Source organism: Leptodactylus fuscus, chromosome 6, assembly GCF_031893055.1.
Source record: "Leptodactylus fuscus isolate aLepFus1 chromosome 6, aLepFus1.hap2, whole genome shotgun sequence".
In the NCBI taxonomy this organism is placed as follows: domain Eukaryota; kingdom Metazoa; phylum Chordata; class Amphibia; order Anura; family Leptodactylidae; genus Leptodactylus; species Leptodactylus fuscus.
Window position 1 is genome coordinate 56,840,119 of NC_134270.1, and position 14,395 is coordinate 56,854,513.

The 14,395-nt window shown below is 43.7% G+C and overlaps 1 protein-coding gene across 1 annotated transcript in view; it reads right to left on the reverse strand.

Moving 5' to 3' along the window:
- Positions 1-469: 469 nt before the first annotated feature.
- The window catches only part of PIK3CD (phosphatidylinositol-4,5-bisphosphate 3-kinase catalytic subunit delta), a 34,724-nt gene continuing 20,798 nt past the window's right edge, over positions 470-14,395 (reverse strand). Inside the window, exons 2-23 of the mRNA XM_075280020.1 lie at positions 13,440-13,609; positions 12,827-13,055; positions 12,494-12,717; positions 10,868-11,047; positions 9,937-10,077; positions 9,766-9,855; positions 8,151-8,369; positions 7,975-8,071; positions 7,643-7,773; positions 7,504-7,554; positions 5,875-6,042; positions 5,655-5,776; positions 5,205-5,348; positions 4,426-4,525; positions 4,068-4,246; positions 3,854-3,963; positions 3,686-3,764; positions 2,391-2,558; positions 2,147-2,270; positions 1,895-2,040; positions 1,644-1,776; positions 470-1,429 (exon numbers count right to left, since the gene is read on the reverse strand). Coding sequence (XP_075136121.1) covers positions 1,292-1,429; positions 1,644-1,776; positions 1,895-2,040; positions 2,147-2,270; positions 2,391-2,558; positions 3,686-3,764; positions 3,854-3,963; positions 4,068-4,246; positions 4,426-4,525; positions 5,205-5,348; positions 5,655-5,776; positions 5,875-6,042; positions 7,504-7,554; positions 7,643-7,773; positions 7,975-8,071; positions 8,151-8,369; positions 9,766-9,855; positions 9,937-10,077; positions 10,868-11,047; positions 12,494-12,717; positions 12,827-13,055; positions 13,440-13,580 — 3,114 coding nt within the window. The 5' untranslated portion in view covers positions 13,581-13,609 and the 3' untranslated portion in view covers positions 470-1,291. The remainder of the gene's footprint in view (positions 1,430-1,643; positions 1,777-1,894; positions 2,041-2,146; positions 2,271-2,390; positions 2,559-3,685; positions 3,765-3,853; positions 3,964-4,067; positions 4,247-4,425; positions 4,526-5,204; positions 5,349-5,654; positions 5,777-5,874; positions 6,043-7,503; positions 7,555-7,642; positions 7,774-7,974; positions 8,072-8,150; positions 8,370-9,765; positions 9,856-9,936; positions 10,078-10,867; positions 11,048-12,493; positions 12,718-12,826; positions 13,056-13,439; positions 13,610-14,395) is intronic.

Genomic DNA, 14,395 nt, shown 5'->3' on the forward strand with positions numbered 1-14,395 from the left:
CCCAAGCACAGCGTTGTACATTGTATAGTGGTTGTTCTTGGTATTACAGCTTAGCCCCATTCATTTGAATGGGACTGAGGTGCAGCATGGTCATGACCATGGCCTCAGAAGTCCTGGACAACCCCTTTAATATCGATGGTCTATTAAGAAAGGTTAGCAAAATGAGACTCTTCATATCCATCAAGCAGATGTTCAAAGCAGCAACGCTTGGGTAAGCACTTTTGCCGCACAGGCCTTGGGGCACATCCATTGGGCACATGGCATGCGTGCAGTATATTGCTATACAGAACTGTGCTCGGTAAGCAGTGAAGAGTCTGTGGCCTCATCAAATAAATGATCTTAGGACAGGTCATCAATATTATATTAATAGAGCCACAGTCCCCAGCACCTTTATGTCTCAGACATATGAAATAAAAGTTCTGGAGGAGGCACCTGAATACACCAAATCCTTAATTCAAGTAAGAAATAAGACAAACACGCCTTACACTGTATGACGTCTGTCTCTTTCCAAACACGTACAGTGTACACATTTATTAACATAATTACAAGGGAAGTTGTTTATTGCAACAAATGCTTCACTAGGAGCTTCTTCTGGTCTGGACCATTTAAAAAGCTTGCTGAGAACTACAGGTAGTCTATATGACATCAGTGCAAGATTTGCCATTAATGGGTCAAAAGTCCCTGTAGACCAGTACTCTGCAACCTATAGTTCACCTGCTGTTGTGTAACTAATCTCACAGTATGTCCCGATACCACAGAATTGTACAGTAGTTCACAACAGTTACAGAACCACAGGTTGCAGACATCTGCTGTAGAGTGACCCCAGTGCAACAAGCTTGAAATGAGAAGGGTCTTGCATCAGAGTCTTCATACAATCCAATTCACACCATTCTGGGTTGAGTGCTGGGAAGTTCATTGTACATAAGGAGCCATCATTTGTCATTGACCAACACAAGACATGAAGAATCCCACAGTAGCTTCATGCTATAGGAAGCCATGTGCTGACTGCTGTAGAGATGGACCAAGACATTCCAAGACAGCTTGATGCTATGTAGCGCACAGTCTTCCCTGGAGTAGTCAGCATTGGCAAGGCTGAACACACAATGACGTCAGGAGCCTGGTGGTGGCAGCCAACAAGCCATATAATGGATGTTGCAGTGATAAATCCCAAAGTTTGTAGAGAAAGAGAAGGACAGATGAAGGGATTGTGGAGTCTGCTATGTAGGAGAGCTCTCTTGTGCCTTAAGATCCAAGTATTGTATCAAAACCCAACGTTTTGTGTCCCTTTAAGTCACTGTCTATTGTCTTTGGATACAGTGTGAGCAAACCAATTCACTTTGGTTTTCCAGCTTTCACGCAGAGCTTCATTGAACTTCACCCGGAACTGCTTTAATGCGTCCTCGTCACTTTTCCCAAGTGCTAAAGAGTCCTAAGGAAAAAATGAGAAAGCCATAGATTTATATCCCAAGTTATGTCAAACCCTCTTGTCACTTGTCAGACCAGTTGTAGGTTTTGCACCAGTTCTGCGTAGCCTGCAGTTTAAAGAATGATTGTTGTCACCCTGGGTGTCCTGACTTGTCTTATTCCTGGGAGCAGGGCATTATGTAGTATGGAGTTAAGTTAATGAATAATAAAGCCCTCACCTTCAGATACTGGATATCTTTAGAGCAGGTAAGTTCAGGCAACCCCGCTGCTTTCATTAGTGCAAACAAGTTAAGGAAGAGGGCGCCGTGACATCGGAGGATGGTGTAAGCTTTTTCACAGTAATCCCGGAACCTGCATTACAGCAAAATGGAGATTTGTGACTTGACTTTGGATTTCACTTATGTGTAAAGCAGCCGGGTTTAGCAAAGACAATCCCCCCCGAAGTTGTATAATATTAGGGTATTCTCACCTCTCAAACTTCTCACTGTTGTTAGTTTTTCCCTGCTGAATTACATGCACAAAATCGTACGTCAGGATAAAGGGAACACGTTCGCGGTTAAAGCCAAATTTAGTTTTAAAGTTACCAAGGAAGTGACCGAAATCGATGTGAAACAGCTGGAATGAAAAAAATAAAAAAAATCCAGACATCAATTACAGTAAATGAACTGCAACAAGGAATAAAATATTGTTGAGGGGGTGTAATGTATGGATCATCACATACCTGCCCAGTTTCACGTATCATAATGTTGTCGCTGTGACGGTCCCCAATGCCCAGAACATATGTTGCTACACAGTAGCCAGCACAGGACAGAGTGAACTCCTCAATCGCTCGCTCCAAAGCGTCCCTATCATAGAAGAGATTAGGAATTCTCACCATTTTATACACTACAAGTAGCAGCAGTATGAACCATTACTGTACTGCTCCTCTAGGTAGCTATATTACCACGCTACTATCTAGTACTCACCCAGGATTCTTGCTCTTTAGCCAATTAAGCAGGGCATCCTTATTGAAAGCCGCAGTTGCTGCCATGTTACTTTTATTACGCTGGATGTTGGCAATAGTGTCTGAGTGCATGACAACTTCAATAAGGCCGGTCTTGTCTCCGGTTGATAGGCAGCCATAAGGGGTGACCCTATACAGTGAAGGCAAGCAATCCATTACTAATGCTTCATCAATTCTGCAGGACTCAAATGCATTTTCCCACGCCGTCCATTAGATGGTGCTCTGCTGAATCACTGCCTGATAGCCTTAAAAGGCTCATACTGTATTATGCCAATACGGACACTTATTTCCTATCCATAAGGTGGGTCTCATTGCTGGAGGGCCCAAATACCGGATCCCCAGTGATCAGGGGGACCAGAGTCTCCCTAAAGCCTCCTTGTGAATGGAGAACCAGTGTGCTTCCGCAAACAGTGCTCCAGTCACTTCTATGGGGTAGCGCCATAAAAGTGAATGGACTGCCAATCACGCAAACACACTAGTGCTCCATTCACTTTTAGTCCGTCACCCTCCTGATCACTGGGGGACCCGGCCTTCGAGCACCCAGGAATCAGACATTTTACTCCCTATCCAGAGGATATGGAATACTTGTGCACAATGGCACAACCCCTTTAAAGCCCCAGAGAAATCTGGGCCGGAAAATCCAGTCTGTACATTGGTCAGATTTCCCAGCCGAAACCCTGTCATTAGACCTGGACTCCTTCCATCATAGTGATCTCTTTATGCTAGGTCCTGAACGCTTTACTCTGGACAAAGTAATGTAACTAGCTAACTGTCCAGCAGGTGGCAATAGACTACATGAGCTTGTCAGTGTAATGGGCAAGGAGCTGCCACTGGCCACCAATCTGAAAGAAAGGAAGACTATTTACTACGTAAGACTACATGTTTTGGCTCTTCCTTTGGCCTAATTACTACTACAATTAAAAGGGTTTTCCACATTACAGATACTGATGATCTATCCATAGGACAGGTCATCTATATCATATTTGTGGGGGGATCTAACTCATTGAACCCCACAATCAGCAGTTTTAAGTGGCTGCAACAAAGTGAATGGATGCTGATCTGCAACAGCCTGACCCAGTCACTACAGAGGGAAAAAGAAAAAAAAAAAAAAAAAAAAAGCTGTCTGCTTGTTGCCAGTGTATGTTTCAACATCTGCTGTATGCAGCTGATCAGCACGGGTGCTTTGTGTCAGACCCAAAGCAAAGTAAACATATTTTTAGCAAGAAAACCCCTCTTAATATGGTTTTCTGTACTCACCTGAGGTCTAGGCCTTCCTTCTTCCATAAAACATCCATCAGTTTTATCATCTGTAGGGTCAGCATGTCCTGCCGCAGATCTGTAAAATCAAAAGATTTGTTTCGTAGAAGAAACTACCCATATGGCAATGGCATCCTTCTGTACAGCTACCTTATCCATGAAACTTACCATCTCCATTCTTAAAGATGATACCAACCCGGCTCCCACCCAGCATATCGTTGTTGTACACAATCCAAAGAGGCTTCATCTTTGACTCCATGAAAGTGCAAAGTTCCACACTGTTAAAGAAAGAGGTAGAGATGGATCAGAGGGTATATTCCCACCCTGCCAACCTTGAATCCATATCTAGTTTTTCCACATGACCTGTCTGAAAAGTACTCACCATACATCTGTGAGAATAAGGTTAGGGTCCAGTGGAGAATAAATATGGGACAGCGGCTCCAGGTAAGTGTCCTGCCTCATACACATATGCATGGCTTCTTTGGCCTGGGCTTTGTTGGTCTTTTGGACACTGGACCTCACAAAGTCATTGAGACCCTTCAGTTTGGATAAAGCTTCTCCCTATAGGAAGAGGGGGGGGATTAACTAATGGTGAAAGGAAGCAAAATGGAATCCTTCCAAAGCACCTCTCAGCAAAGCATAAAACCAATTCTACTTTCTATGGTTACGACCCCTAGAAGTTTTTTTTTTTTTTTTGCTGAAGCAGCTTTACAGTGATACAGAAATAAAACAAACTCTACCTGTTTCATAAGAACCTTCATGTGATAGGTGCTCCCCCTGCAATATGCTTCAAGGATCAGACCAAACCTCAGTGCCACTGCTTGAACATGCATCTCAGACCTTAGGTAAACAAAAACAAAAAATTGCGCAAGTTACAAAACAAAATCACAGCAAAATAGGTTGAGTAACCGATCAGAAAACCAATAGGTATTTAAAGGGGTTGTCCCATCACAAGGATCCTATCTATACTGCTGGTTAATGTGGATGTAAGACTTTTCCTAAATACATTGCTTCAGCAAAACTGCTTTGTTTGTCCACTATCTTACTTTATTCAATTTTTTGTGGCCACAGCCCTGACCTAGCTGCTCCTGAGTCAAATGATGTATCTGCTGCTCTCAGGGGGGAGGGAGGAGGGGCTAAGTGCAGGGAGCGAGCCTGTGTATCTAGCTAATCCTGTGTCTACAACATGTGACCTAGGTCCTGCACTCAGATAGAGGAGCTGCTTTCATTTCTTCTGTTCTCCCAGTTATCAGGCTAATTCAGTTGTGTTCATTATGGCAGAGACAGGCAGTCTCTGTATGTAACACAGAATGGAGTTGCTGCTGCCTGTACTTCATAGTCCAATGTGGGTGGGCGGAGCTACACACGAATTTGGGGGCGGAGCTAAACGGCAGGTTGCCTGTGAAACCCCGCCCACCAAATGATGCAAGAAACCAGGAAGAAAGAAGATTTTACAAGAGTGAAGACTGCTGAGTATGTGAGGTGGGAATACCCCTTTAAGATTAGAACTAGTACTTACCTAAGGTGCCAGAATAAGAAGTGACCAATCTTCCGGTGGATCAGCGCCCTCTCCAGGAGGAACGTCGTCAACTCACAGTCTAGGTAAGATTCATATTTAAGAACCTGCACCAGCTGAAGGAGATACTGACAAAGCTCCTCGTTCCTGCACAAAGGGAGAAAGCAGTAGTAATGTTACATTTCCCAGAAGGTGAAGACTTCACATCATCATGTCTTGGATTAATCTCGGATCAAGACGATAGAGCTTCACAGGCAGAATAGTCTCTAGGGGGGGGCTCCAGTTAGTTGTTCTCTGGATTCAAAATTGTGAAGAAAGGAGTTGACAGACCTCACTGGCCAGTAACAAGATGTCTCACAACTGCGCTCCCATGCTTGTGATGCAGGATAGGAATGCCATGAGAACCCCACTGGTTCCACAAGGTCAGAAAAATGTTCTTAAACCTATACTCACGTTAATTTTTTCAGGCAGCTCATAGTGAAGGATCCCACTTGTCTATCAGGGAAGTTGAAATCTAATAATTCCAGAGCCGTGAGAACAGGCAGCTCCGGCCAAGTCTGAAGCAGATAGACCATCTAGTGCAGACACAAGAGGAGACATTAGGCGTATACTAGCTACATATTCTATAATCATGTCATATACGACAGCATTGAGTGCCCCCTACTGTCTGTACCTGTGCAACATCCTCGTGCTTGTTCCATTTGGTGGTTAGCAGCAGTTTGGGGAGGGCCTCTGGGTAACGTTCTTTTATTTCATGACGCAGTTTCCACACAAGTTCTTTTTCATGCTCGTACAGTTCGGCTTGGCCTTTCCGGTCGACTATCTCCAGGAGCTGCTGTCGCTGTAAAGGACAAGGCAAGACACCTGCTGTTTGTCATCCCTTAACAGTGTCCCAGATCTTCCAAGCTCAGACTGCGGCCCACGTGGGGGCTCGGTCACATGGACTGCAGCGACACGACACAAAACCTCAACACACGGTCTGTCCTGTTATAACTAAGATTATTGACATTCTGCAATAACAAGGAGCTAATTAAAGAGGCAATTACAGCTCCATGGAAGGAACACAGAACAAGCCCCAAAGTAGACAGCCGCTTACATGTTCCCCTGGTGGTAATTAAGCCATTCAGGGGTGAAAGCAGTTTTCTGGTTCTTTTTCAGTAGGACGTCGTGTCTTGTAGTTACTGGCAATTGCTTCCACTGTTATTTTTCTACTAGTTCACTTGTTTTGAAATCAACCAAAGCTAAAAGTACAGCTTCCCCTCTCCTTGATCTAAATCAGGGGTGCTCACACTTTTTCAGCGTGTGAGCTACTTTGTTAGCTGACCAAGGCAAAAGATCTACTAGGGCGGGGCCGGGGCAGGCCTGTGGGCGGGGCTGAGTTGGACCTATGGGCGGGCTGGGGTGTTTCTGTGGGCGGGGCCGAACGGATCGTGAATGCAGGAGACAGCGTTCTGTGGCCACCCAGGGATCCCCGCTGTCTTCCTCTTCACAGCACAGGCTGAGAGTTATCTCTGGACACTGGCAGTCTGGGGCTGCAGCAGCCCGCCTGCCAGTGTCAGGAGATGACTCTCAGCCTGCACTGTGAGCAAGCAGACACCGGGGATCCCTGCATCCCGCGATCGACCCATACGTCCTTTGCGATCTACCAGTAGATCGTGATCGACGTATTGGGCATCCCTGATCTAAATAGACTGCCCCCTCCAGACCACAAAACAAAAATGACGAAGAATTTTTTTAAATAAAGAAAAAGCCATACAGAAAAAGTCCCAAAAAGTTCTGTGTGTAAAATGATGAAATTCTGATGGTGTGTAGTCACCAGTAGAGGGAGCTCACCACCAATGAAGCTCCCTCTAGTGGTGCCTGCAGAGTTTTCCCACCACTTATTTCCTATCCTATGGCTAGAGTTAAAGTGTCTGATCACTGGGACCTTAGCAATCCCTGAATCCACTTTATGTACATACATGACCTTTGCACCATTCACTTCTATCAGAAGGATGGAGTACGGAACTCAGCTAGCTGTCATTTCTATAGACCTGAACGGCGACTGTCATAAATACACACAACCACCCCAATCTCTCATTCCCATTCATGTGCACATGTAAGTTTTCTGCGGATTTCGGGACAGTAACCTGCTACTTATTTCAAACAACAAAATTCAAGGAATAGCTGCACTGAATGACTACAGGGCCATCTTGGATTTCTGGCACAGTTTGGGCATAGGACACTTTCTGTGCTGGTTTCATGTAGAACTCAATGTCATTTAGTGGCTATACAAGGCAGATATGCCCAGTTATTTAGTTACCTCTTCAGGGGTAGCATTACACACTTCTCCTAGTCTGCCCAGCTCAAGTATCTAGAGAAAAGAAAAGAATAGAATGGGTATTAGGGTGAATAATGGGCAATGAGGTGGAACCTTAGCAACAACTCCCTTCATCACTAACTTTCTCAATAGAAGGATAGTACACAGGGTAATCGGACACATTGAGAAAGCAGAGCCTTAGGGTTGCGGCACTTTCTGTATTCGGGTTACATTGCACAGTTCCCATTGGGTTTAGAAGTTCTCCCTTTTCATCTATAGCAGAAAACAAAACAAAAAAAATATTTAGTGTACAGCTTAAAAAAAAATGGATATGGACACAAATAATAGTGGTAATGTCACAGCATAGATAAAATTGGAGGTACATGTAAGGAATATCTGATTTTATAGAGAAAGGGTCTTCCATTTACTATACTGATGAGATATCCACACCAAGGAGAGAGCGCGGAAGATTACCTGGAAATGACGACCACATACAAAGCGCGTATTCGCCAGATTTCAGCATGTCCTTGTAATCAAACAGCATGGTGTTCACCCAAGCTATGGGGTAATCCTGCTTACAATAGAAAACAAGCATTGCAGATATATACCAAATGATGCCTGAACAACCAGCACAGTACTATGACACTCACCGTCTTCTTTGACTTTTTTTTGGTAGACTTGGCTTTTTTGGACTTGTCGATAGCATACAGAGCAAGGCTGAGCCTCGTCATACGAGGAAGATCACAAATATTAACATCAAACTCTAGATGCTGAAACCACTGTGGATCTGAGGAGGCGCTGACTTCACTACTTGCCACCGTCTTACACAAGAGCTCGCTGCCATGGTAGAGGCCACATTGGACACGCAACTGTAAAAAAACAAAAAAAATTTCAGACAAAGGAGGGGTCGTCATGTGTTTAACATGGCTCAGTCATATGAAAGAGTCTAAAGCAGGTCATGTCTCTGTGCTACTAGTTGAAGGAATTGCTGCCAACTCCCCATCTCTTTGGAAATCAGACCATGGACTTTCTCAAGACAATTTGAAGGGTTGTTTAATGAGAGACTTTAGCAACCTCTCATGCTGCTTACGAGTCCATTCACACAGAGGAAAAAGTGGAGGAATTTCAGTGCTGAAAAAAAGCCCTCCCATTGACTGTAGCAGAAAAAGGAACCCTTTGAAGTCAATGGGAGGCTTTTTTTTTTTTTTCAGCGCTGAAGTTCCACACCAAATTCATCACCATTTTCCACCGTGTGAATGTTCCCTAAAAGGGAATTTACAATTCTGGCAGCATCCAAAAACAGCCAAGTTGAGCTCAAATAATGAGGGATGCGGTTACCATTTCCTACATCAGAGAGAGATACAGGCTGTTTAAGTCTGGACAGTGTGCTGCAGAATAAAGAGGCTCTGGAGTAAGGAGTAAAGTGGAGTAAGGTGGAGTACAGTAGCTCTGGAGTACGATACAGACTATGACTCCTCTAGTTGCCCCTAGTTTAACCTGGGGCAGCTGGATGGGGAAATAAAATTATGAATTATAGTTACTGGGTAAATGTAAAATCATCAACTACGACAAAAGAAAATTAAAAAATTGTAGCAATGAAAACACATCCTGCATATCAGATATCTACATTACAATTCATAACCGTAGCAAAATTACAGTTATGGGGTAGCAACCAAAAATAATTTTATGGTTGGGGGTCAGCACACCATGAGGAACTGTATTAAAACGTTGCAGCAATAGTGAGGTTGAGAATCACTGCTGAACATATCACTAGCAGCATAGACAGGGATTCTTCACTGTAAGAGCAATGAGACTATGGAACTCACTGCCACACAATGTGGTGATGGGGAATTCAATGTGCAAGTTCACAGAAGGCCTGGATGCCTTTCTTGATCACAAAAATATTACAGGTTTTATATTCTGGTAAAGACAAGTTGCTCCGGGGATTTGTATGGATTGCTGGATTTTGAGTTGGAAAGGAATTTTTTTTTCTCCTGACGGGGCAATTGGCATCAACCTTGTGGGTTCTTTTCCCCTTCCTCTGGGTTATAGGTTGGATTTTATGGACCTGTGTCTTCATCCAAATCTCATCTTCTAGGATACTATGTTTGACAGTATTGATAAAGGAGCTCTACTGACTACACTTTTTATGCAGATTACTTCTATATATAATATTGAAACTTGGGGCTCAAAACTTCTTTTCTATTTCCACCTTTGCAGTGCTACAGGGACAGAGGTACATATCTATCTACTAATCCTACTTACCTTTAATCCGTCATCTGCGTTCACATTACATCCATTCAGGAGTTGAAAACAAAATGGCCTCTCCAGTTTCCACAATGAACACTGATGTGGCTGGGAGCAAAGTTGAAGGTGCACAGTTAGAAACCTTAAATCAAGTCAAGTCTAAAGCACCATTTGTGACGGGTCGCCTACCTTCTTTGTTGGTAGTGGTGGCGGTTTGTGGCGGATTTTGGAGCTAATGATTGTGTCTCCTTGCTGGTCTGGTAATGTGGAGGAGATGGAGACGAGGGTGAGGTGAGCAGTGCAGTTAGACTGTAGACAGTGGTTGAGGTGCTGAAACAACATAGAAAACAGGGCACCAATTACTGTCAGTATAACCATTTGATTTGACTCATTGATGCACAAAGAATTGCTTTATGACTACATAAATGACTGATATTTTTTTTATTGTAACTGCAATAGTTTCTATATACTTCATGCATCTTCATGTACTCTGTGAGATGTTGAATGTCTCCTGTGGGTTTTTCAGTTTTACTAAATGTACTTTTACTATACGAGTTGCTTGACACTTTGAAAATAGACATCTTCCACATTTCAGGAGCTCTAATGCCTTCTACTATAAGGCTGCTCGTACACAACCATATTGGTTTTATGGTCCGCAAGTTGCTAATCAGCAACACTACTAATAGATATTGGACACAGACATCGCAGATGCCCGTGTCCTGCTGCACGCACCCATAGAGTTCTATGGGCGAGTCCGTGCAGCGCCGTGAATTCACAGCCTTTGCGGACCTGCTGTATTCAGTGCAGACCTCGGTCACAGCACGGCACACCATGGATAAAATATCTGGTGGTGTAAGAGACTGCACTGAATATAATGTATCCACAAATGGTCCGCAATTGGAAACCCGCAATTGTGGACCATTTGCAGACAAATTACGGTTGTGTAAGACCAGCTTAAGAGTTGTAGCCATTTTCCATTCTAATCACTGCAAGTGCTACAACCGTGGCACCTAAAAACAGAAACTCCTATTATGGGGAATAACAGAGAAACAATGGCAACGATTTGTCCTTAAATCCAGGCCTAGCTTTACAGATATGTATTAGAGAGATGTGGACTCACTTTGAACTGGCACAGGGGGTAGTTTCCATAGATGTAGTCCAGAATGCCATTGACCTGCAGGATATAATCTTCTGAGCGCCCTGCACACTGCTGACCAGACACATTGGACTTCTTTCTTAGAGCCATGCGGATAATGGAGAGGGGAAAGTCTCGAGGGGACACTTGTAGTGTGAAGCTCTCCTGAAGAGTACAAAATACACAATTGCAAAGGGCCGCCGACAATATATCACAAATATATTTCACAGTTTCCCCCTACCCTCAAGTATCAATAACATATACAGGGGCTGGGATGACAATTAAATCTTCATAAAGGGCAACACTGTGGCTCAGCGGTTAGCACTGCAGCCTTGCAGCACTGGAGTCCTTGATTCGAATCCTGCCAAGGACAACATCTGCAAGCAATTAGTATGTTATCCCAGTGTTTGCGTGGATTTCCTCCCATACTCCAAAGACATACTGATAGGGAAAAAAATGTAGATTGTGAGCTCTTAGGGGGTTCACAAACTACATAAAATAAAAAAAAAAACTTTCATAAATGATTGCAAGAACTCTATAGAGTAGAGGCAGCTTATTCCTCCCACACATGTTATATTAGTAGTTTACTTAATGCTGTTCCTTTATTCTAGGTTTTAATTTAGAAACAAATCTCAAGGATGTGAGAAAGCTCAGCAAAGATGTTACAGTAACAGAATCTGGTAGATCTTACTGAACATTCAAAAAGACTTCCCATAAGACGACATCAATAAGAAGAGAGAATAGCATACTCCAAGTCAAGCAAAGAAATTCAGGTGTGGTTGAAGGTAGCCCCAATTGTTTCCTGCACCCTATGTCACAGCAGACAGAAAGCAGAGACATCAGATGTTACATAGAATATTCTAGAGTACTGATATTCCGCGGTAGTGCCTGTGCCTGCTATGGGGACGGCAAGGTTGTTAGAAGTAACTTCCACTGCTTGACAAGGAATATAGCAGCTGCCAGAGTCAGCAAACATTTATCCTGCATTGCTGCCATTCACTGCTGACCAGTTCTTCTTGCACTATTGGCAGGGGCACTGACAAACTGCACTTAAGATCCTAGCTTTTTTTTTTTTTTTTTTTTTTTTTTTAAATGTAGATTGTGATGAAATCCATGCAAACATGGAGAGACCATACAAACTCCTTGCAGATGTTGTTCCTGGCGGGATTCGAACACAGGATTACAGCACTGCAAGGCTGCAGTGCTAACCACTGAGCCACCGTGTTGCCCCTAAGATCCTAGTTTCCTGACTGTCAGCAGGCTCATGCTGCCCTAACTACAAGCAACTTAAAACGTAATGGTCTAGGAGAGAAGCACCCACAGGGTTAGCAGTTCAATCCGTTGGAGGTCACAGCCTTGAGATCACCACAATGGAGTTGGCATGGCACTCCTTCATTGTTCATACAGGTACAGAGCCTTACATAAATGTATGACAGGATGATCTGCCAGGTACTGCAGCTCAACAATGTGGACAAGCTGTAGTGCCAGTGTAAACAATAGAAGTCCAGTTACCCATTACACCACACAAAGTGCAAAATGCCATACCAATTGGTATTTCGCACACGTGACCCTGGAACAGCTGACAGTTGCGGCTTATTCTACATTTCTTACCTCACTACTTTCAAACTTCACGTTGATCATGAGGGTCTTGTTGCTTTGAGAAGCCTTTGAGAACACTTTGGAGGAATGCTCCAGCTGTAAAGGAAAATTAGACTCCATCCAGCTGTCCCAGTTCATGTGCTGCCGCCGCAGGGCACTCTCCTCACAGAATTGTCGCATTTTGCTGCGGAAATCATTGACTTCTGGGTCATTTAAAGAGTCAAATTCATGAAGACCTAGGATAAATTAAAGTGGACATAAACACAGCAGTACAATATGAAAGTCATAAATAATGGGAAATGTTGTACTCCGTTGCCCACCCCATACCTTGCCCTCTGCTCTTACCTTTGCCAATTAGCAAACTTATTTGGGAATTTAGCAATTTCTCAGCACGATCTCCTTCCCTGGCTACAAGCCTCAGGACTGGTAAGAATGGTTGGATGTCACACAGTCGCCTCTGCTCATCCTCCAGCTCTTGTTGCTCGGCTGTCTGGTTGATGCAGGTAAAGACGTAGGATGTGGGAGAGCCAAGGGTGTGAAAGAGTGGTTCCTGCTGCGCCCGTTGCCATAGCAACTAAGACCAAAATTAAGGAATGGGAGTCAAAAAAGGCACATCATTAAATACAATATAGATTGTATTCTATTACAACAGAAGTTCAATGGATTTCCCGTTGTCACGATGCAAAAGGTGCATTGTGGTGCAAACTTCCAAGACTACCTTCATACAGAGGTGTCGAGCTACATTTCTTGTGAGACTCAATCACTTGCATTAAGCAGTGCCAGATCTCTCCTATAGCCACCTATCTCCATCCTTCTACAGAAATAGCACATACATCAATCCTCTTAGCGGAGGAGTTAGAAGATGGCCGATGGTTGCAAACTAACTTATTTCCAACTAGAAAGAAATGTTGTGCAGCATTTACTTCATATGGACACGGATGAAAGTAGTATTCCTCACCTTCTTGATATTTCCGAGGCTGGCACTGCATGGCACAGGAAAGTTGAGGTAAATGCCAGATGGTAGCAGGAAATCCACCAAAATACTCTGCTTCTCCTCTTTGGCCCAGAAGTCCACTGGGCAGTAAACTCCAGGTGCCATCCTGCCCTGCGGCTACCGCCCCACCGGCCCTGCAGACAAAGCAAAGTCCTCCATTGGTCTCGGTCAGTGGACACATTTCATACAAACAGATCCAGAGGCGCCATCCCACCACAAATTCACAGGCCTGCTCAGCCAATTGGCCAGCTTTTGTGTGTTGTCCCCCTATCTTTCCCACACAAACCTGAAAGGTTTGGGAGAATATTACTACTTGTGGAGAATATTACTATTTGGTAGCTTAGATTTTGGGACTATTCACGTATATTGTAGTGTAAATGATTCATGCAGCAAACATGTAGCGATTCAGTTTGCAGATAGTGCAGGCTGGAAAATTATCTCAAACTGATATAATCCAAGTGGTCGGACCTGTTAGAAGAGGCCGGCAGTATCTCTGTCCTCTACTTAACCTGTCAGGGTCTGCCTGGCCTATCCTCTGGTATGTGGCCATGTAAGTCTTTGCAACAAGGCATTGGAAAGAAGAAATGAATACTGCTAGCTAGAAAGATACATGCATCCTCCATACTGAGTGTGTAGTATGTGCAAGTAGGGTGCTCACAGTGGTGGGTGATTATCAGATTATCCAAAATCCTGGATTATTAAGCACCAAAAGAAGAGAGAAAGTCAAAAATATAACGTTAACACAAATTTTACGTTATATAGTAGTTCTATACCAGGTTTACAGTCTTCCTGGATTATCAGGTGCCACAGTATTTTCGTATTTCAAGAGGCTTATATTGTACCAGCATATTTTGCAGTGCTGTACATATACTGTCATCATTCATACACATATATACCGTGTTTCCCCGAAAGTAAGACAG